This window comes from Eumetopias jubatus, unplaced genomic scaffold, assembly GCF_037043125.1.
Source record: "Eumetopias jubatus isolate StellerSeaLion01/CBP00866 unplaced genomic scaffold, mEumJub1_p1.0 scaffold_8, whole genome shotgun sequence".
NCBI lineage: Eukaryota > Metazoa > Chordata > Mammalia > Carnivora > Otariidae > Eumetopias > Eumetopias jubatus.
In genome coordinates, this window is record NW_028274814.1 from 83896471 (window position 1) to 83921068 (window position 24598).

At 37.6% G+C, this 24598-nt stretch overlaps 1 protein-coding gene across 1 annotated transcript; it reads left to right on the top strand.

The window, feature by feature from the left end:
- The first annotated feature begins 248 nt into the window (after window positions 1-248).
- Window positions 249-1205, top strand: LOC114215005 (olfactory receptor 6C2-like). The gene has a single exon (XM_028110902.2). The coding sequence runs from the start codon at window positions 270-272 to the stop codon at window positions 1203-1205; it is 936 nt and encodes a 311-aa protein (XP_027966703.1). The 5' UTR covers window positions 249-269.
- Window positions 1206-24598: the final 23393 nt, after the last annotated feature.

Sequence of the window (24598 nt, forward strand, 5' to 3'; positions counted from 1 at the left end):
TAAAAAAAAGGAAATAGTAGTAGCCACTCACTAAAAAAAAAAAGTTTAAAAAATCTCTCACAAAACTGCCAAAAGAATAAAATAAAATAAACAATTGAGTAGCCAGAGCATTGGCAATATCAATTACTAATTTATAGAAGAAACCACAGGTTCCTTTGTATGCTGTCTCTGGTAGTCACTGTTTATTCCCATCTAGCTTTGACACCACTCTATTCAAATAAAATATCTTTAAATTTTACGTGAAATTAAATAAAATTCAGTAGTCAGTGATGAAAAACCACACAGTAACAACCTTCATCTTATTGGGACTGACAGATGACCCTCAACTTCAGATTCCAATTTTTATGTTTCTATTTCTTACTTACATGTTGAGTATAACTGGGAACCTGACCATCATATTCCTCACTTTAGTTGACTCTCATCTTAAAACACCAATGTACTTCTTCCTACAGAATTTTGCTTTATTAGAAATTTCATTCACATCTGCGTGTATCCCTAGATATTTATACAACATAGCAACAGGTGACAGGTCAATTGCATATAATATTTGCATTATTCAAGTGTTTTTTATCGATGTCTTTGGAGTAACAGAATTTTTTCTCCTGGCTACGATGTCCTATGACCGCTATGTGGCCATCTGCAAACCCCTGCATTATGTGACCATCATAAACAGCAGTGTCTGCAAGAGGCTTGTCCTCTGCTGTTGGATGGCTGGCTTGTTGATCATAGTCCCACCACTTACTCTGTCCCTAAATTTGAAATTCTGTGATTCAAATGTGATTGATTATTTTTTCTGTGATGCATCTCCAATCTTGAAGATTTCATGCTCGGACACATGGCTCATAGAGCAGTTGGTTATGGTCTGTGCTGTGCTGACCTTCATTCTGACCCTTGTGTGTGTTCTTCTGTCTTACATTCACATCATCAAGACCATTCTACAATTCCCCTCTGCCCAACAAAGGAAAAGAGCGTTTTCTACTTGTTCTTCTCACATGACTGTTGTTTCCATCACCTATGGAAGTTGTATCTTCATCTATGTTAAACCTTCAGCAAAGGAATCAGTGACTATTAATAAGGGTGTGGCAGTGCTATTATCATCCATCGCTCCCATGTTGAACCCATTCATTTACGCTCTAAGAAACAAACAAGTGAGACAAGCCTTCAGTGAGTTCTTAAAAAAAATTGCATTGCTATCAAAAAAGTAAGAGAATGCTCAAGTCCAGAAATAAAATAACAAGCTAAGCATAAACCATGAAGCTCTAAATCTGTTTGTCTCTTTTTAATCTGATCTCTATTTAGGTTAACTTTCTCAAACATTTATTGCATCCAGAATGAATACCCTTCACCACATGAATTCACTCCTTTAACTTCCCACCCTGCAAACCAACCCAAGATCCCAATCAGAGGACATGATAATAATTTTCTATTAAACATAAGCCCGATTTTACTTCTAATCTCACAAACAAAATTGAAATGCAGAAAAATAAAACAAATGAGAACCAAATGAGGAAATAAATAGCTTATCTTATATTTTCTTGATCTTGTAAAAAATAATGGATTTAAAGTGCTCTTCTAATCTTCTAATCTAAATGTTGCTGAATGTTAATTGATTAAATTAAAATGTATTGAGTACCTAGTCCTGGCAGGTCAAGTTCTAAGCAAAAAAATTTTTAACTAGGCTCCATGTGCAATGTAGAACCAAACATAGGGTTTGAACTCGATCTTGAGATCAAGACCTGAACTGAGATCAAGAGTTAGGGGCTTAACCAACTCTGCCACCCAGGCACTGCTCTAGGCAGAAATTTTTAATTAGTAATATCCCTGATTATACTTAACTCACTAATAATCCTGTATTACTAATTTTTTTAAAGCACCATTGGGGGTAGGTGGGCAGGGGAAGGGGTTAAATGGGTGATGGGTATTAAGGAGGGCACTTCTGATAAGCACTGGGTGTTATATGTAAGTGATGAATCACTAAGTTCTACACCTGAAACTAATATTACACTGTATGTTAACTAACTGGAATTTAAATAAAAACTTGAAAAAGAAAAAAAAAGCACCATTGGCAAAGAGTAATATGATATAATTGAAAAGTAAAGAAAATAAAAGTAAATACATATCCAAATAAATGTGTCTTAAATGAAAGTAGAATTTGATATCTAGGATCCTGGGGTGTATTTGTAAATACACACACACACACACACACACACACACACACACACACGTGCACACTCATATAAAATGCTGAAATTTTAAAAGTAAAACATTCACAAACTATATAAAATACATGATATTTTAAATGTGAGGAAAAACTCTTTTCTGAAAGGATATGATATTATAAGTTCAGTGTCAAAATGCTAATTGTTATTGAGGAATTAAAGAAGTTAAAATTATGAAAAATATTCAGTTGTTTAAATGCAATATGAATATCTAAATTCAAAATGTAGCTAAATTAACAAATAAATTTTTGTATATCATGAAAAGAGAATTTCAAAAGAAATCTAAAAAACAAACCATCAATATACATGGAAGTCTAAAAGGAATTCTAAATGAAGTTATAATTAAAGTAATAGTTAAATTTTTTCATGAAGTAAATGGCATATAGATTAGAAGACCACAAATTGTATACCAATTTTTCTTAAAAGAGCTCATAAAACTACTACGTAAATTATCATATTGGTAAGTTTTCTCCTGGCTTTCTGGCATCCAGGCCTAATGGCCATCCTTTTGGACTCTCTCCTGGTATCTCTTGGATATGGCACTTACAGTTGACTCTGTTAAAAAAAAAAAAGGGGGGGGTGCCTGGGTGGCTCAGCGTTAAGCATCTGCCTTCAGCTCAGGTCATGATCCCAAGGTCCTGGGTTCGAGCCCTGTGTCAGACTCCCTGCTCAGTGGAAAGCCTGCTTTTCCCTCTCCCACTCCCCCTGCTTGTGTTCCCTCCCTTGCTGTTTCTCTCTCTGTCAAATAAATAAATAAAATCTTAAAAAAAAAAAAAAAAAAAAAAACTCATTCTTCCATTCTATTTTCTCTATTTTTCATTCAGGTCTCATTGTAAACGTCATCCACCTACAGGCTGTTACTTCCTTGCCCACCACACAAACATACAAACTAAATCTGGAGAAACTGTGTATCCCATCTGCTGTTTTGACCTAAACTTTCTGTTCTTTAATACCAATTTCTAAAATTTTGTTTATATTGTGTATCTAAAATCTTCTAGAAAGTCAAGCACTTTACTTTTTATGCATACTTTACTATATATATATAAAACCTAGTAAGTAAATGATATTAAATATGTTAGCTTCCAAATATACTAGTGAAAAAGCCTCACAAGTACTGAAAAAAAATTACTTATTAAAGAAAAGTGCTAACTTCTGTCAAGAAAATTCATAAAAGAATCAAATGGAAAAATGGGTAAAATATGCTATACAATTTTAAAGAACTTTAAATCAAGATTTAACTACCCAGAGAAGGGAGCAAGTGGCGGAGGAGTAGGAGACCTGGATTTCGTCTGGTCTCAGGAATTCAGCTGGATAGGGATCAAACCATTCTGAACACCTACGAACTCAACAGGAGATCGAAGAAAAGAATAGCAACAACTCTCTGAACAGAAAAGCAACCACTTTCTGGAAGGAGGACGTGCAGAGAAGTAAAACCGAGGTGATATTCAGGAGGATAGATGGCGGGGAGGGGTCTCCGTCGGCCACTTCTGGCAAGTGATAGAGCCGCAGAGCACAAAATCGGAACTTTTAGAAGGCAGCTCCGCTGAGGGACATCGCTCCAGTGGCTAAGCTGGGGGGGAACTCTCACAGGATGGTATGGTCTCAGGACCCTCGGGGTCACAGAAAGACTGGGGGTGCCTGAGTGCAGCAGAGCTCCTGGGTATCACAGCAGGGAAGCCAGCTGCAGAGACGGAGCCAAGACGTGGGCTCTCAGCTCGGGGTTGCCATAAACTGTGATCGGTGACAGTCGGGCCACTGTTCCTCCAGCAGGGACCCAAAAAGCGGCAGATCTGGGGTGACTCCCCTTCCTCCTCCAGGAGGAGTGGCGCAGGAGTGCACCGCAAGGATCTGATGGGTTTGGAGACTCCACACGGGTTCGGGTGCTGGAGATAGAAATGCTCGGTCACAGGCCGGGTGAGCACAGAGTGCGGCCAGAGACTGGGGAGACGGGAGTGACTGCTTTTCTCTGGGGGCGCACTGAGGAGTGGGGCCCCAAGTTCTCAGCTCCTCCGGGGCGGAGACTGGGAGACCACCATTTTCATTCTCATCCTCCAAAGCTGTGCTGAGAGCTTGCAGGGAACAAAAGCTCCTGAGAGTAAACCCGAGCAGCTTGCTTAGCCCGGACCGACAAGGGCGGGGCAATTCCGCCTCCAGCAAAGACATTTGGGAACCATGGCAACAGGCCCCTCCCCCAGAAGATCAGCACGAAGAGCCAGCAAGCCAAGACCAAGTTTACCGATCAAGGAGAACGGGAGAACTCCAGCCCTAGGGGAATACTGCACATAGAATTCATGGCTTTTTTTACCATGATTCATTAGTCTTTCAAAGTTAATTTTTTTAACTGTCTTTTTTTTTAATTTTTCTTTTCCCCTTTTTCAACCAACATCTTATTAATCCCTTTTTTAAAAAATTTTTTTTCATGTTTAGAGTCATATTCTATCCCTTCATAGTAGTTACCCTTATTTTTGGCATATATATATAAGCTGTTCTCTCTTTAAAATTTTGAGATACAGTTTTTTCTAACATTCAAAATATACCCTAAACCTCTAGTGTATGGCTTTGTTCTGGTCTCCTTCCTGATCACATTCTCTTTCCCCCTTTTTTTTTCTTTATTTATTTCTTTATTTTTTTAATCCTCTTTCATTTTTCAAAAACTTTCTTATCAATTCCTTTTTTAAAATTTTTTATAATTTTCATCTATACAATCATATTCCATCCCTTCATCGTATCAACCCTTATTTTGTACATATTTAAGTCTTTCTTTCTTTAAAATTTTAGGAGGCACTTTCTTCTAACAGACCAAAATACACCCAAAATCTAGTGTGTGGCACTGATCTATGCACCAGCCTGATCATATTTGATCATATTCTGCTTTTTTTGTTTTGTTCTGTTTTTGTTTGTTTTTATCTTTTTCTTTTTTTTTTTTTCCTTTCTTTTTTCTTTCTTTCCCTTTCTTTTCCACTGGTTTCAGGTCTTTTCTGATTTGTTTGGGGTATATTTTCTAGTGACATTATTAACCTGTTAGCATTTTGTTCTCTCATTCATCTATTCTCCTCTGGACAAAATGACAAGACAAAAAAAATCACCTCAACAAAAAGAACAAGACATAGTACCATCTGCAAGGGACCTACTCAATACGGACATTAATACAATGTTGGACCTAGAGTTCAGAATGACGATTTTAAAGATACTAGCTGGGCTTGAAAAAAGCATGGAAGTTATTAGAGAAACACTTTCTGGAGAAATAAAAGAACTAAAATCTAACCGAGTCAAAATCAACAAGGCTATTCATGAGGTGCAATCAAAAATGGGGGCACTAACTGCTACAATAAATGAGGCAGAAGAGAGAATCAGCAATATAGACCAAATGATGGAAAATAAAAAAGCTGAGAAAAAGAGAGATAAACAACTACTGGATCACGAGGGCAGAATTCGAGAGATAAATAATACGACAAGATGAAACAACATTAGAATAATTGGGATCCCAAAAGAAGAAGAAAGAGACAGAGGGGCAGAAACTATATTGGAGCAAATTATAGCAGAGAACTTCCCTAATTTGGGAAAGGAAACAGGCATCAAAATCCAGGAGGGAAAGAGAATCCCCTCAAAATCAATAAAAATAGGTCAACACCCCGACATCTAATAGTAAAACTTACAAGTTTCAGAGAAAAGAGAAAATCCTGAAAGCAGCTCGGGAAGAGATATGTTCTAACCTATTGGTAGAAACATTAGATTGGCAACAGGCCTATCCACAGAGACCTGGCAGGCCAGAAAGGACTGGCATGATATCTTCAGAGCACTAAATGAGAAAAACATGAAGTCAGAAATACTATATCCAGCTAGGCTGTCATTGACAATAGGAGAAACAAAAAGTTTCCAAGACAAAAAAAAATAAAGGAATTTGCAAACACAAAACCAGCCCTAAAAGAAGTATTGAAAGGGGTCCTCTAAGCAAAGAGAGAGCCTAAAAGTAACACAGACCAGAAAGGGACACAGACAATATACAGTAACAGTCACCTTACAGGCAATACAATGGCACTAAATTCATACCTTTCAATAGTTACCCTGAATGTAAATGGGCTCAATGCCCCAATCAAAAGACACAGGCTATCAGATTGGATTAAAAAACAAGACTCATTGATATGCTGTCTGCAAGAGACTCATTTTAAACACAAAGTCACCCCCAGATTGAAAGTGAGGGGATGGAAAGCCACTTACCATGCTAATGGACACCAAAAGAAAGCTAAGGCAGCAATCCTTATATCAGACAAATTAGATTTTAAACCAAAGACTATAATAAGAGATGAGGAAGGAAACCATACCATACTTAAAGAGCCATCCAACAAGAAGATCTAACAATTGTAAATATCTATGCCCCTAACATGGGAGCAGCCAATTATATAAGGCAATTAATAATAAAAGCAAAGAAACACATTAACAGCAATACAATAATAGTGGGGGACTTTAACACCCCCCTCACTGAAATGGACAGATCGTCTAAGCAAAAGATCAACAAGGAAATAAAGACTTTAAATGATACACTGGACCAAATGGAATTCACCGATATATTCAGAACATTCCATCCCAAAGCAACAGAATACACATTCTTCTCTAGTGCCCATGGAATATTCTCCAAAATAGATCACATCCTAGGTCACAAATCAGGTCTCAACTGGTACCAAAAGATTGGGATCATTCCCTGCATATTTTCAGGCCACAGTTCTTTGAAACTAGAATTCAATCACAAGTGGAAAGTCAGAAAGAACTCAAATACATGGAGGCTAAAGAGCATCCTACTAAAGAATGAATGGGTCAACCAGGAAATTAAAGAAGAATTTAAAAAATTCATGGAAACCAATGAAAATAAAAACAGAACTGTTCCAAATCTTTGGGATGCAGCAAAGGCAGTTCTGAGAGGAAAGTATATAGGAATACAAGCCTTTCTCAAGAAACAAAAAAGGTCTTAAATACATTAAATAAATACAAAGGTCTTAACAACCTAACCCTACACCTAAAGGAGCTAGAGAAAGAACAGCAAATAAAGCCTAAACCCAACAGGAGAAGAGAAATAATAAAGATCACAGCAGAAATCAATGAAATAGAAACCAAAAGAACAATAGAACAGATCAACAAAACTAGGAGCTGGTTCTTTGAAAGAATTAACAAAATTGATAAACTCCTGGCCAGACTTATCAAAAAGAAAAGAGAAAGAACCCAAATCAACAAAATCATGAATGAAAGAGGAGAGATCACAACCAACACCAAAGAAATACAAACAATTATAAGAACATATTATGAGCAACGATATGCCAGCAACTTAGATAATCGTGAAGAAACGGATGCATTCCTAGAGATGTATCAACTACCAAAACTGAACCAGGAAGAAATAGAAAACCTGAACAGACCTATAACCACTAAGGAAATGGAAGCACTCATCAAAAATCTCCCAACAAACAAAAGCCCAGGGCCAGATGGCTCCCCAGAGGAATTCTACCAAACATTTAAAGAAGAATTAATACCTATTCTTCTGAAACTGCTCCAAAAAATAGAAATGGAAGGAAAACTTCCAAACTCATTTTATGAGGCCACCATTACCTTGATCCCAAAACCAAAGACCCCATCAAAAAGGAGAATTACAGACCAATATCCTTGATGAACATGGATGCAAAAATTCTCACCAAAATACTAGCCAATAGGATCCAACAGTACATTAAAAGGATTATACACCACGACCAAGTGGGATATATTCCTGGGCTGCAAGGTTGGTTCAACATCTGCAAATCAATCAATGTGATACAATACATTAATAAAAGAAAGAACAACAACCATAGGATCCTCTCAATAGATGCAGAAAAAGCATTTGACAAAGTACAGCATCCTTTCTTGATTAAACTCTTCAGAGTATAAGGATAGAGGATACATACCTCAATATCATAAAAGCCATCTATGAAAAACCCACAGCCAATATCATTCTCAATGGGGAAAAACTGAGAGCTTTCCCCCTAAGGTCAGGAACACGGCAGGGATGTCCACTATCACCCCTGCTATTTAACATAGTACTAGAAGTCCTAGCCATAGCAATCAGACAACAAAAAGAAATCAAAGGCATTCGAATCAACAAAGAAGTCAAACTCTTACCCTTTGCAGATGATATGATACTTTATGTGGAAAACCCAAAAGACTCCACCCCCAAACTGCTAGAACTCATATAGGAATTCAGTAAAGTGGCAGGATATAAAATCAGTGCACAGAAATCAGTGGCATTCCTATACACCAACAACAAGACAGAAGAAAGAGAAATTAAGGAGTCGATCCCATTTACAATTGCAACAAAAACCATAAGATACCTAGGAATAAATCTAACCAAAGAGGCATAAATTCTGTACTCAGAAAACTATAAAATATTCATGAAAGAAATTGAGGAAGACACAAAGAAATGGAAAAACGTTCCATGCTCATGGATTGGAAGAACAAATATTGTGAAGATGTCAATGCTACCTAGAGCAATCTACACACTCAATGCAATCATCCCTATCAATAACATCCACTTTTTTCAAAGAAATGGAACAAATAATCCTAAAATTTGTACGGAACCAGAAAAGACCCCGAATAGCCAGAGGAATGTTGAAAAAGAAAAGCAAAGCTGGTGGCGTCACAATTCTGGACTTCAAGCTCTATTACAAAGCTGTCATCATCAAGACAGTATGGTACTGGCACAAAAACAGAATAGAGAGCCCAGAAATGGACCCTCAACTCTATGGTGAACTCATCTTTGACAAAGCAGGAAAGAATGTCCAATGGCAAAAAGACAGTCTCTTCAACAAATGGTGTTGGGAACATTGGACAGCCACATGCAGAAGAATGAAACTCGACCATTTCCTTACACCACACACAAAAATAGACTCCAAATGGTTGAAAGACCTAAATGTGAGACCGGAGTCCATCAAAATCCTAAAGGAGAACACAGGCAGCTTCAACCTTAGCCACAGCAACTTCTTCCTAGAAACATCGCCAAAGGCAAGGGAAGCAAGAGCAAAAAAGAACTATTGGGATTTCCTCAAGATAAAAAGCTTTTGCACAGCAAAAGAAACAGTCCACAAAACCAAAAGACAACCATCAGAATGGGAGAAGATATTTGCAAATAACATATCAGATAAAGGGCTAGTATTCAAAATCTATAAAGAACTTATTAAACTCAACACCCAAAGAACAAATGATCCTATCAAGAAATGGGCAGAAGATGTGAACAGACATTTTTCCAAAGAAGACATCCAAATGGCCAACAGACACATGGAAAAGTGCTCAACGTCGCTCGGCATCAGGGAAATCCAAATCAAAACCTCAATGAGATACCACCTCACACCCGTCAGAATGGCTAAAATTAACAAGTCAGGAAATGACAGATGTTGGCGGGGATGCGGAGAAAGGGGAACCCTCCTACACTGTTGGTGGGAATGCAAGCTGGTGCAGCCACTTTGAAAACAGTATGGAGGTTCCTCAAACAGTTGAAAATAGAGCTACCATACGATCCATCAATTGCATTACTGGGTATTTACCCCAAAGATAGAAATGTAGGGATCCGAAGGGGTACATGCATACCAATGTTTATAGCAGCAATGTCCACAATAGCCAAACTGTGGAAAGAGCCAATATATCCATCTAAATTTGAATGGATAAAGAAGAAGTGGTATATATATACAATGGAATAATATACAACCATCAAAAGGAATGAAATCTTGCCATTTGCAAATACATGGATGGAACTGGAGGGTATTATGCTGAGTGAAATAAGTCAATCAGAGAAAGACATGTATCATATGACCTCACTGATATGAGGAATTCTTAATCTCAGGAAACAAAGTGAGTGTTGCTGGAGTGGTGGGGGTTGAGAGAGATGGGGTGGCTGGGTGATAGACATTAGGGAGGGTATGTGCTATGGTGAGCACTGTGTATTGTGTAAGACTGTTGAATCACAGATCTGTACCTCTGAAACAAATAATACATTATATGTTAAAAAAAAAAAAAAAGAAGAAGAAGAAAGATAGCAGGAAGGGAAAAATGAAGGGGGGGAATTCGGAGGGGGAGACGAACCATGAGAGATGATGGACTCTGAGAAACAAACTGAGGGTTCTAGAGGGGAGAGGGGTGCGGGGATGGGTTAGTCTGGTGATGGGTATTAAAGAGGGCATGTACTGCAGGAGCACCTGGTGTTATACGCAAACAATGAATCATGGAACACTACATCAAAAACTATGATATAATGTATGGTGATTAACATACATAATTAAAAAAAGAAAGAAATATTAATCTATAGTTTTTTTTACTGTAGTAACATATCTGACTTGGGAATCGGGGTAAATTGACCTGATATAAATGAATTGGAAGTGTCCCTGTCTTCAAATTTTTGGAAGACTTTGAAAAGGACTGGCATTAATTCTTTGAATGTTTGGTAAAATTCACCAGTGAAGCCATATTTACAATTTTCCCTTAGCTTTATTTTTTGAAACATGAATTATTTTTAAGTGTGCTATTTAGTTTCTAGATATTTGTGGGTTTTCTGGAGATCCCTCCTTTGATTCACAATTTTATTCCACTTTTGTCAAAGAATACACTTTGTGAAAGTTGAATGTTTTTGCATTTATTAAGATTCGTTTTATGGCTCAGAATACAGTTTATCTTGACAAATGTTCAGTGTACATTTTAAAAGAATATATTCTTATCTTATTAGGTGAAAGATTCTATAGATGTTGGTTAAATCTCACTGGTTCATAGAGTTTTTCAAGTCCTCATTTTCTTGTTAATCTTCTGCTTAGTTGTTCTATCCATTAGTCATTAGTTGATAGCATTGTTCAAGTCCTCCATATCCTTACTGATTTTCTGCCTATTAGTTCTGCCAATTATTGAGAGGAGTATTGAAATATCCTACTATAATGTATTTGTCCATTTCTCCCTACATTCTATCAGTTTTTGTTTCTGGTACTTTGAAACTCTGTTATTAAGAGCATAAAATTTGGGAATCTGTATGCCATTTTAATAAACTGACCTCTTTCATCATTTTGAAATGACTTCCTTATTTCTGATATTAAACTTTGCTCTAAAATCTAGTTGTCTAGGGGTGCATGGGTGGTGCAATCGGTTAAGTGTCCAACTCTTAGTTTTGGCTCAGGTCATGATCTCAGGGTCTTGAGATCAAGAATCATGTTGGGCCCTGTGCTCACTGGGGAGTCTGCTTGAGATTCTCTCTCTCCCTCTCCCTCTGCCCCTACCCCCACTCTCTCTTTCTCTCTCTCAAATAAATACATCTTTAAAAAATAGTAAAATAAAATAAAATCTAGTTGTCTAATATTACTATGGCCATTTCAGATTTCTTTTGATTAGTGCTAGAAAGTTATATTCATTTCCATTCTTTTAATCTGTTTGTCTCTTTATATTTAAAATGGATTTATTGTACACAGCATGTAGTTGGGTTTTGTTTATTCAATACAATAATATCTGACTTTTAATTAGGTATTTACACATTTATATTTAATGCAATTTTTACATGTCATTTAAATCTATCATCTGCTAATTGTTTTCTTTTGTATCATCTGTTACTGGTTTCATTTTCTCTCTTTTGTATGCTTACTTGGTTTAAGTGAATTTTTTTAATGTTTTGATTTTATCTCCTATATTAGATTCTTACTGCTGCTTAACAAATAGCGTGTAGTGGCTTGAAACAACACAAATTTATTATCTAAGCATCCTTTAGGTCAAAAGTACAATATGAGTCTCACTGGGTTAGAAATCAAGGTGTTCCTTTCTGGTGGCTCCAGGGAGAATCCATTTCCTTGAATCTTGAGCCTCTAGAAACTGCCCACATTGTTTAACTAATGGACACCTTCCATCTTCAAAGTCAGCAACACTGTATCACCCTGAACATTTTTCTATGGTCGAATATCCCTCTAACTCTTTTCCTATGCTTCCCTCTCCCAGTAGGATCCTTGTTATTGCTTTGGGCCCACCTGAATAATCCAGGATAATTTTCCTATTTTAAAGGCAGATAATTAGCAACCTTAATTTCACCTTAACCTTAATTTTTCTTTGACACTTAACATAATATACTCATGGGTTATGGGATTAGGACATGGGCACCTTTGGGGATGACAGAGAGACACTACTCTTCGATGGGTTACTAGCTGTAACATTTTGTATTGTTGTTTCAGGAGTATATTTAGAATTTATAGTATACATCTTCAATTTACCACAGTATAACTTCCAAGTAATATTATAGCACTTCCCATGCAATATAAGAACCTAACAACATAATCCCATTTCTTCCAATTTAGCATTTGTGCTATTGCTGTTATTTACTTTACATTATTATTATTTTTGTTGTTATTTAAGCAATCAATAATCTTTTTAAAGTTTTAAGTAATAAAAACATCATTTTTATCGATGTTGTCATTTCTGGTGCTCTTCATTCCTTTGTGTAGATCTTCTATCTATATCACTTTCCTTTTACCTGATAGTTACATGTTGTTTTCACTGTAATATTTATTGAATTATGTACTTGAGATTTGTGGGGTGCCTGGGTGGCTCAGTTGGTTAAGCATCCAACTCTTGCTTCTGGCCCTGGTCATGGTCTCAGGGTCATGAGATCAAGCCCTGTGTTGGGCTCCCCACGGTCTGCTTGAGATTCTTTCCTCTCCCTCTCCCTCTGCCCCTCCTCCCACTCACTCTCTCTCTTAAATAAATAAATATAAATTTATTTATTTATTTATTTATTTAATATAATGACTAGAAATATATAATAGAAAAGTACATAACCCATGAACTACAGTTGTGTATATGAAGGAATATGTTACATTTTAGAGGGCATATTGATAATATAATTCACAAGCCTCAGAGTATATTTTAACTGAAATTCTACTTCTGGGAATTTGGATTTTCATAAATGTGTATTTCATAACAATGCTTCTTGTGACTTTTTAAATAATTTTTCAATTAGAAAAAGATCCATTTTAAAACTTTGTATAGCCATACCATTAGCTATTATAAAGCCCTTTTAATAATAGAGAAATTACCATTAAATTTTCAGATTTAGAATTATTTTAAAATGTGAGGGACTAATCAAAAACACATAAAACAAAACACTCAAAATGATGAATATTCATAAATTCTTCATCAAAGTAAGTATATGTCATATTTTTAAGGAAAAATGCAAGTTATATAACATGTAAAATGTATTTTTATATTTATTATTTCTATAAATATATGAAATTGATTATATATTTACATTCTATATAATATTTATATAAATATTTGACTTATATACATATTCTATATTTCCCAATATAAATGTAGAAATATATTACATTGAACCATATGAAATCTCAGTGGTTGGCTGTCTTTCTCCTTAAAGAAAGGCAATTATATTTTTTGAACTTATTCATATAAAGCAGTGTTATATCACAAAAAAATTATTGAAAAGATATATTCAAGAATATTAAAAGTATATGGGGCACCTGGGTGGCTCAGTCGTTAAGTGTCTGCCTTTGGCTCAAGTCATGATCCCAGCGACCTGGGATCAAGCCCCACATCAGGCTCCCTGCTCGGCGGGAAGCCTGCTTCTCCCTTTCCCTCTCCCCCTACTTGTGTTCCCTCTCTCGCTGTGTCTCTCTGTCAAATAAATAAATAAAATCTTTAAAAAAAAAGAATATTACAAGTATAAACTTACATTGATTTATATTTTTCCTTTTTTGATTATCTGTATTTTACCTTACAAGTAAATATAATAAAAATAATAAAGAAGAAAATGGTGTTTCATGATCATTTAGCTGCTATAAATGATGAAAACAAAATTTTTAAAAGTCTGTCTGGTTCCTTACCAACTGATTGTCACTGTTTTGTGTTAGACTGTGTCTGACATTACTGTTGAGTCTTCCAGTCTCTAAGGAACCATCCTCACCAATGCATCTTTCAGGAGTCTTGCTCAAGTACCTTACACAAGGAATTCATTAGTGATTTTTTAATCTAGACACCAAGAACCCTTTTGTTTATAAGCTTAGCTTCTATCTTGTCAACAACGCCCTTTCCCAAAAAAGGGGCATTCTTCAAAAGGGGGGGCAATCTTATTGGTGCAATATCAGAGTGATGAGAATTACCAACTCTTCAAACCAAATAGAGTTCCTCATAGTCTGAAAGTCCCTGAATAGTATTCTACTTTCAAGTGGAGAGAAAACTAGAAGATATTTCCTACATTAGAAATGAAAAGGTCTAAGTAAGAAAATATTTGCAATGTGTTGGAAATAAGAAATCCAGAGATGTAGGCCATCTCAGAGCACCAATGAATATGATAGGCCATGAATAAGAGTGGCCAGAAACCCACACACAAGCCCCCCATTAACATTTTCCTCTTCATCTTTTTAACCTTCAGGGCTATCAGTCAGCTGGAGTAATTATTGACACACAGAAAAGTAAGTAAAATTTGTGATTTCCCTTTGAGAGATTTAGATGACAATTTCCTCTGAGTAACAGATAAGATCTATTTTTACCAATGTTGTGATGAAAAGCTATTTAAATAATTGTAAAGTGAGTCATGAGATCTTTACTGATTGAAATGTTTTCATCAAGGCTGTATGATATTTGTGTAGTCACCAAAATATTATAATTTTATTAGATAAATATAGATGATATATGTAGATTAGATATAGATAGTGAACGACATATTACCTGACACTGATTTATTTAGTAACCCATGCACTCTTTTAGAATGGAAAAAAAAAAATCTCTGAAAGCCAATAAAGCAAATATAACTCTATCAGTTACAGTTCAGGGTCAGTTATTTTCCCGAACATTGCCTCTTAATAAATTTGAAAATAAAACAGAATAAGAGAAAAGGAAAAGAAAGACTTGGTGGATATTGCCCAGACTACTCAGGTCTGAGAACATTACTATGAGATGCTCTAGGAACTTCTAGGTTGAGGATAGGACAATGAAGAGAATGTGGGTGGCTTGTAGAGCAAATGCTTTCAAATATACACACTGAGCGGCTGGTGAGTGTAACACTCAGCAGAAAACCATGGCCCTAGGTCAGTCCTCCCTCCATAATATGACAGCAGTTTTAGCTGTGGGAACTGGACACAGAGTGGGGGTTGTCAGAGCCAATATCAATTGAAAGGTAATGTTTTAAAGGAATCAATTAAAACCATTCACATAATAAATTAAATGAGATCTCCAGGGAGATTTTTCTTTAAACTCATCAATTTAAGAAACCTGTAACCCCTGGAGATAATTATTCAAAACTAAAATTATGGACTAGCTGCTATTATAAATAATTGGTGGAAAAAATTAGTGATAATTTAGGAACTATTATGGAGTAGCTATGGTCCAAAACCCAGATTTACAAAGCCCTTAAGCTTTTTTTGTTAGTATCCTACAGAAATATGAGTTGATAAGGTATAATTGGCAACAACAAAGAGAAAACTCTCTAGGAAAAACTTTTTTTAAAGAAAAAAGATTTTTTTAAAACTCTCCATATCCCATGTGGGACTCAAACTCACAACCCCAAGATGAGAGTCACATGCTCTACCACTGAGCCAGCCAGGCACCGCTCTTTATCTGCAGAAGGCAGGGAGGAGAAAATTTTTTGTTTTGTTTTGTTTTGTTTTATGTGATAGTTTTACATACAGGCTGAATAGGTAACCATTATATGGGTGATTTCAGAGCCACTGAAAATTACTACACCAAAGTACCAATATCCTTTACAACTTTTTTTAAAGACTTCATTTATTTATTTCAGAGAGAAAGAGAGAGCACGAGGGGGGAGGGGCAAGGGGAGAGGGGCAAGCAGACTCCCCACTGAGCAGGAACCCCCCTCCCCAACACGGGGCTCCAACCCAGGATCCTGAGATCATGACTTGAGCTGAAGGCAGATGCTTAACTGATTGAGCAACCCGGAAGACCCTAAAACTTTTTTAAAAAATAGAATGCAATACTGATTTTCATGTAAGCAAAGGCAAATATTCATGCAGTGGCCTGGAAGTGTAATATTGATAAAAAACATTATGGATGTCACTTTGGTGACATTCAAAAGCATTTAAAAAATAAGCACATCCTTGTCCTAGAAATTTCAGTGATATTATTAATAACAAATGTGATGTTTCTACAAGGATGCTATTGACAAACCTTGTATAATTTTTAGAAACAAAAACTAAGGAGAATCTAAATACTGTATTTAGTCATGGTTTAAACATGAGGTGTGGGATGCCTGGGTGGCTCAGTCCATTAAGCATCTGCCTTCGGCTTAGGTCATGATCCCAAAGTCCTGGGATCGAGCCCTGCATCAAGCTCCTTGCTCAGCAGGGAACCTGCTTCTCCCTCTATCTGCCACTCCCTTGTTTGTGCTCTATATCTCTCTCTCTGACAAATACATAAATAAAAATCTTTAAAATTTTTAAAAAATTTAAAAATAATAAATGAGGTATATTGTCACATTAAAAATGGAGAATTCTTAGAGAAAAACCATAAAATCTTGACAAAAGAGATGAGATTTAAAATATGATGACACATATTCACAAAAACCTGAAATTAAATAGATGCATATCTCTAATTATTGAGATGTAAATAGGCACACAAAATGTTTTAAGGATAATAGGATATGTGACAAGTGATGTATTCAATTATATGTCACGCATTTACTAATCACATTAGTATATAATATTTCTAGGTACAATCACAGAGGGCAAAGTTGGGAAAAATATACTCCCAAATAATTGGATTAGTTATTTCTACCCTATGTGATTTTACATTTTTTTCTTTTGGCTTATCAGATTAAAGCTTTTCAATAATGCACATTATTTCTTTAATAAAATCATAATAAAGAAGAAAAAAGATGCCTTGTAATTTTCCAAATACTTCACATGGTAGAAAGAATAATATAGACTTTTACCTTAAAATATGGTCCTATTTTTTGGCCCAGCAACTTGTGTCTGTCTTCTATCTCCATTGCACCCTCTTATATCTGAAAACTTGTTTCCAACATTGTTTCTTGCAAAACACAAAATTTCAGGGCACCTGGATGGGTCAGTCGTTAAGCGTCTGCCTTTGGCTCAGGTCATGATCCCAGGGGCCTGGGATCGAGCCCCGCATCGGGCTCCCTGCTCGGTGGGAGGCCTGCTTCTCTCTCTCCCACTCCCCCTGCTTGTGTTCCCTCTCTCTCTGTGTCTCTCTCCGTCAAATAAATAAACAAAATCTTTAAAAAAAACACACACACAGAAAAGTTTCATCATGTCTTTGGTACCTGTGTCTCCAAAGACATATAAATGAAATAATTTTATTAATTTATTTGCATATTTAGCAAACAAAACAAATGTTAAATTTGATACTGTAAGAATATCAATATTTATAAGTCAAGAGATCTTATGATGTTTATAAGCCCTTTGAAAGAGACATTCTTTTAAATGATGAACAGTGTAAGAAAATATTTATTCACTATAATTGCACAAAATCAACCAAAGGGAGGCAAGATGGCGGAGGAGTAGGAGACCTAGATTTCGTCTGGTCTCAGGAATTCAGCTGAATAGGGATCAAACCATTCTGAACACCTACAAACTCAACAGGAGATCAAAGAGGAGAGTAGCAACATGTCTCTGAACAGAGAAGCGACCACTTACTGGAAGGTAGGACGTGCGGAGAAGTGAATCCGAGGCGATATTCGGGAGGATAGACGGCGAGGGAGGGGCCTCCGCCGGCCGCTTCTGGCAAGTGCTAGAGCCGCGGAGCACAAAATCGGACCTTTTAGAAGTCGGCTCCGCTGAGGGACGTCGCTCCAGTGGCTAAGCGGGGGTGGAACCCTCGCGGGACAGTGGGGTCTCAGGACCCTTGGGGTCACAGAAAGACCGGGGGAGCCTGAGTGCGCCAGAGCTCCCAGGTATCGGAGCAGGGAAGCCGGCTGCAGAGATGGAGCCGAGGCGCGGGCTCTCAGCTTGGGGTTGCCATAAACTGTGATCCGCGGCCCAGTCGGGCCACTGCTCCTGCAGCAGGGACTCAACAGGCGGCAGATCCGGGGAGACTCCCCTTCCTTCCCAGGGAGGAGAGGCACGGGAACGCACCGCAAGGATCTGCTGGGTTTGGAGACTCCACACGGGGTCGGGTGCCAGAGATACAAACGCTCGGTCACAGGCCGGGTGAGCACGGAGTGCGGCCGGAGACCGGGGACAAAGGAGTGACTGCTTTTCTCTGGCGGCGCACTGAGGAGCGGGGCCCCGAGTTCTCAGCTCCTCCGGGTGGAGATTTGGGAGGCCACCATTTCTGCCCTGGTCCTCCAAGGCTGTACCGAGAGCTTGCAGGGAACAAAAGCTCCTGAGATCAAACCCGAGGAGCTTGCTTAGCCCGGACCGACAAGGGCGGGGCAATTCCGCCTCCGGCAAAGACATTTGGAAACCACAGCAACAGGCCCCTCCCCCATAAGATCAGCACGAACAGCCAGCAAGCCAAGACCAAGTTTACCGATCAAGGAGAACGGGAGAACTCCAGCGCTAGGGGAATACTGCACATAGAATTCATGGCTTTTTTTTACCATGATTCATTAGTTCATCAAAGTTAATTTTTGTTAATTTTTTTTCTTTTTCTTTTTCCCTTTTTCAACCAACATCTTATCAATCTCTTTTTTAAAAAAAAATTTTTTTTTATTTTTCATTTTTAGAGTCATATTTTATCCCTTCATAGTAGTTACCCTTATTTTTGGCATATACATATATAAGTTGTTCTCTCTTTAAAATTTTGAGATACAGTTTCTTCTAACAGATAAAAATATACCCTAAATCACTAGTGTATGGTTCTGTTCTAGTCTCCTGCCTGATCACATTCTCTCCCTTTTTTCTTTTTTTTTTTTAAATCTTCTTTCTTTTTTCAAACAACTTCTTATCTTATCAAGTCCTTTTATAAAATCTTTTATAATTTTCATCTTTACAGTCATCTTCTATCCCTTCATTGTATCAACCCTTATTTTGTACATATATGTCTTTCTTCCTTTAAAATTTTAGGAGGCACTTTTTTCTAACAGACCAAAATACGCCCAAAATCTAGTGTGTGGCACTGATCTATGCACTAGCCTGATCATATTTGATCACATTCTGCCTTTTTTTGTATTGTTCTGTTTTTGTTTTTATCTTTTTTTCTTTTTTTTTTCTCTTTCTTTTTTCTTTCTTTCCCTTTCTTTTCCCCTGCTTTCAGGTCTTTTCTGATTTGTATACAGTATATTTGCTGGGGACGTTGTAAACCTGTTAGCATTTTGTTCTCTCATTCATCTAGTCTCCTCTGGACAAAATGACAAGACGAAAAAAATCACCTCAGCAAAAAGAACAAGAGGTAGTACCGTCAGCCAGGGACCTACTCAATACGGACATTAGTACGATGTCGGACCTAGAGTTCAGAATCATGACTTTAAAGATACTACCTGGGCTTGAAAAAAGCGTGGATGTTATTAGAGAAACCCTTTCTGGAGAAATAAAAGAACTAAAATCTAACCAAATCGAAATCAAAAAGGCTATTGATGAGGTGCAATCAAAAATGGGGGCACTAAATGCTAGGATAAATGAGGCAGAAGAGAGAATCAGTGATATAGAAGACGAAATGATGGAAAGTAAAGAGGCTGAGAAAAAGAGGGAGAAACAACTACAGGATCACGAGGGCAGAATTCGAGAGATAAGTGATTCGATAAGACAAAACAACATTAGAATAATTGGGATCCCAGAAGAAGAAGAAAGAGAGAGAGGGGCAGAAGGTATATTGGAGCAAATAATAGCAGAGAACTTCCCTAATGTGAGGAAGGAAACAGGCATCAAAATCCAGGAGGCACAGAGAACCCCTCTCAAAATCAATAAAAATAGGTCAACACCCCGACATCTAATAGTAAAACTTACGAGTCTCAGAGACAAAGAGAAAATCCTGAAAGCAGCTCGGGAGAAGAGATATGTAACCTACAATGGTAAAAATATTAGATTGGCAACAGACCTATCCACAGAGACCTGGCAGGCCAGAAAGGACTGGCAAGATATCTTCAGAGCACTAAACGAGAAAAATATGCAGCCAAGAATACTATATCCAGCTACGCTGTCATTGAAAATAGAAGGAGAGATAAAAAGCTTCCAGAACAAACAAAAACTAAAGGAATTTGCAAACACGAAACCAGCCCTCCAAGAAATATTGAGGGGGGTCCTCTAAGCAAAGAGAGAGCCTAAAAGCAGCAAAGATCAGAAAGGAACACAGACAACATACAGTAACAGTCACCTTACAGGCAATACAATGGCACTAAATTCATACCTTTCAATAGTTACCCTGAATGTAAATGGGCTAAATGCCCCAATCAAAAGACACAGGCTATCATATTGGATTAAAAAACAAGACCCATCCATATGCTGTCTGCAAGAGACTCATTTTAGACCCAAAGACACCCCCACATTGAAAGTGAGGGGGTGGAAAACCATTTACCATGCTAATGGACACCAAAAGAAAGCTGGAGTGGCAATCCTTATATCAGACAAACTAGATTTTAAAACAAAGACTGTAATAAGAGATGAAGAAGGACACTATATCCTACTTAAAGGGTCTATCCAACAAGAAGATCTAACAATTGTAAATATCTATGCCCCGAACATGGGAGCAGCCAATTATATAAGGCAATTAATAAAAAAAGCAAAGAAACACATCAACAACAATACAATAATAGTGGGGGACTTTAACACCCCCCTGACTGAAATGGACAGATCCTCTAAGCAAAAGATCAACAAGGAAATAAAGACTTTAAATGACACACTGGACCAAATGGACTTCACAGACATATTCAGAACATTCCATCCCAAAGCAACGGAATACACATTCTTCTCTAGGGCCCATGGAACATTCTCCAGAATTGATCACATCCTAGGTCACAAATCAGGTCTCAATCGGTACCAAAAGATTGGGATCATTCCCTGCATATTTTCAGACCACAATGCTTTGAAACTAGAACTCAATCACAAGAGGAAAGTCGGAAAGAACTCAAATACATGGAGGCTAAAGAGCATCCTACTAAAGAAGGAATGGGTCAACCAGGAAATTAAAGAAGAATTAAAAAAATTCATGGAAACCAATGAAAATGAAAACACAACTGTCCAAAATCTTTGGGATACAGCAAAGGCAGTCCTGAGAGGAAAGTATATAGCAATACAAGCCTTTCTCAAGAAACAAGAAAGGTCTCAAATACACAATCTAACACTACACCTAAAGGAGCTGGAGAAAGAACAGCAAATAAAGCCTAAACCCAGCAGGAGAAGAGAAATAATAAAGATCAGAGCAGAAATCAATGAAATAGAAACCAAAAGAACAGTAGAACAGATCAACGAAACTAGGAGCTGGTTCTTTGAAAGAATTAACAAGATTGATAAACCCCTGGCCAGACTGATCAAAAAGAAAAGAGAAATGACCCAAATCAACAAAATCATGAATGAGAGAGGAGAGATCACAACCAACACCAAAGAAATACAAACAATTATAAGAACATATTACGAGCAACTCTATGCCAGCAAATTAGATAACCTGGAAGAAATGGGTGCATTCCTAGAGATGTATCAACTACCAAAACTGAACCAGAAAGAAATAGAAAACCTGAACAGACCTATAACCACTAAGGAAATTGAAGCAGTCATCAAAAATCTCCCAAGAAACAAAAGCCCAGGGCCAGATGGCTTCCCAGGGGAATTCTATCAGACATTTAAAGAAGAATTAATACCTATTCTCCTGAAACTGTTCCAAAAAATAGAAATGGAAGGAAAACTTCCAAATTCATTTTATGAGGCCACCATTACCTTGATCCCAAAACCAGACAAAGATCCCATCAAAAAGGAGAATTACAGACCAATATCCTTGATGAACATGGATGCAAAAATTCTCACCAAAATACTAGCCAATAGGATCCAACAGTACATTAAAAGGATTATTCACCACGACCAAGTGGGATTTATCCCTGGGCTGCAAGGGTGGTTCAACATCCGCAAATCAATCAACGTGATACAATACATTAACAAAAGAAAGAACAAGAATCATATGATCCTCTCAATAGATGCAGAAAAAGCATTTGACAAAGTACAGCATCCTTTCTTGATCAAAACTCTTCAGAGTATAGGGATAGAGGGTACATACCTCAATATCATAAAAGCCATCTACGAAAAACCTACAGCGAATATCATTCTCAATGGGGAAAAGCTCTCAGCTTTTCCCCTAAGGTCAGGAACGTGGCAGGGATGTCCACTCTCACCACTGCTATTCAACATAGTATTAGAAGTCCTAGCCACAGCAATCAGACAACAAAAAGAAATAAAAGGCATCTGAATCAGCATAGAAGAAGTCAAACTCTCACTCTTTGCAGATGATATGATACTGTATGTGGAAAACCCAAAAGACTCCACCCCAAAACTGCTAGAACTCATACAGGAATTCAGTCAAGTAGCAGGCTATAAAATCAATGCACAGAAATCAGTGGCATTCCTATACACCAACAACAAGACAGAAGAGAGACCAATCAAGGAGTCGATCCCATTCACAATTGCACCCAAAACCATAAGATACCTAGGAATAAATTTAACCAAAGAGGCAAAAGATCTGTACTCAGAAAACTATAAAATACTCATGAAAGAAATTGAAGAAGACACCAAGAAATGGAAAAACGTTCCATGCTCATGGATTGGAAGAACCAACATTGTGAAGATGTCAATGCTACCTAGAGCAATCTACACATTCAATGCAATCCCCATCAAAATACCATCCACTTTTTTCCAAGAAATGGAACAAATAATCCTAAAATTTGTATGGAACCAGAAGAGACCCCGAATAGCCAGAGGAATATTGAAAAAGAAAAGCAAAGCTGGCGGCATCACAATTCCGGACTTCCAGCTCTATTACAAAGCTGTCATCATCAAGACAGTATGGTACTGGCACAAAAACAGACACATAGATCAATGGAACAGAATCGAGAGCCCAGAAATGGACCCTCAACTCTCTGGTCAACTTATCTTTGACAAAGCAGGAAAGAATATCCAGTGGAAAAAAGACAGTCTCTTCAACAAATGGTGTTGGGAAAATTGGACAGCCACATGCAGAAGAATGAAACTGGACCATTTCCTTACACCACACACAAAAATAGACTCCAAATGGTTGAAAGACCTAAACGTGAGACAGGAGTCCATCCAAATCCTAAAGGAGAACACAGGTAGCAACCTCTTCGACCTCAGCCGCAGCAACTTCTTCCTAGAAACATCACCAAAGGCACAGGAAGCCAGGGCAAAAATGAACTATTGGGATTTCATCAAGATAAAAAGCTTTTGCACAGCAAAAGAAACAGTCCACAAAACCAAAAGACAACCGACAGAATGGGAGAAAATATTTCCAAATGACATATCAGATAAAGGGCTAGTATCCAAAATCTATAAAGAACTTATCAAACTCAACACCCAAAGAACAAATAATCCAATCAAGAAATGGGCAGAAGACATGAACAGACATTTTTCCAAAGAAGACATCCAAATGGCCAACAGGCACATGAAAAAGTGCTCCACATCGCTCGGCATCAGGGAAATCCAAATCAAAACCTCAATGAGATACCACCTCACACCCGTCAGAATGGCTAAAATTAACGAGGCAGGAAACAACAGATGTTGGCGGGGATGTGGAGAAAGGGGAACCCTCCTACACTGTTGGTGGGAATGCAAGCTGGTGCAACCCCTCTGGAAAACAGTATGGAGGTTCCTCAAACAGTTGAAATTAGAGCTACCATTCGATCCAGCAATTGCACTACTGGGCATTTACCACAAAGATACAAATGTAGGGACCCGAAGGGGTACGTGTACCCCAATGTTTATAGCAGCAATGTCCACAATAGCCAAACGGTGGAAAGAGCCAAGATGTCCATCGACAGATGAATGGATAAAGAAGAGGTGGTATATATACACAATGGAATATTATGCAGCCATCAAAAGGAATGAGATCTTGCCATTTGCAATGACGTGGATGGAACTGGAGGGTGTTATGCTGAGTGAAATAAGCCAATCAGAGAAAGACATGTATCACATGACCTCACTGATATGAGGAATTCTTAATCTCAGGAAAGAAACTGAGTATTACTGGAGTGGTTGGGGGTGGGAGGGATGGGGTGGCTGGGTGATAGACATTGGGGAGGGTATGTGCTACGGTGAGCGCTGTGAATTGTGCAAGACTGTTGAATCACAGATCTGTACTTCTGAAACAAATAATGCAACATATTTTAAGAAAAAAGAAAAAGAAGAAGATAACAGGAGAGGAAGAAAAGGGGAGTATGTCAGAGGGGGAGACGAACCATGAGAGATGATGGACTCTGAAAAACAAAC

Bases quoted from the DNA above. Each gene is read 5' to 3' on its own strand.
- LOC114215005 (XM_028110902.2), top strand. From the start codon at position 270: ATGAAAAACCACACAGTAACAACCTTCATCTTATTGGGACTGACAGAT.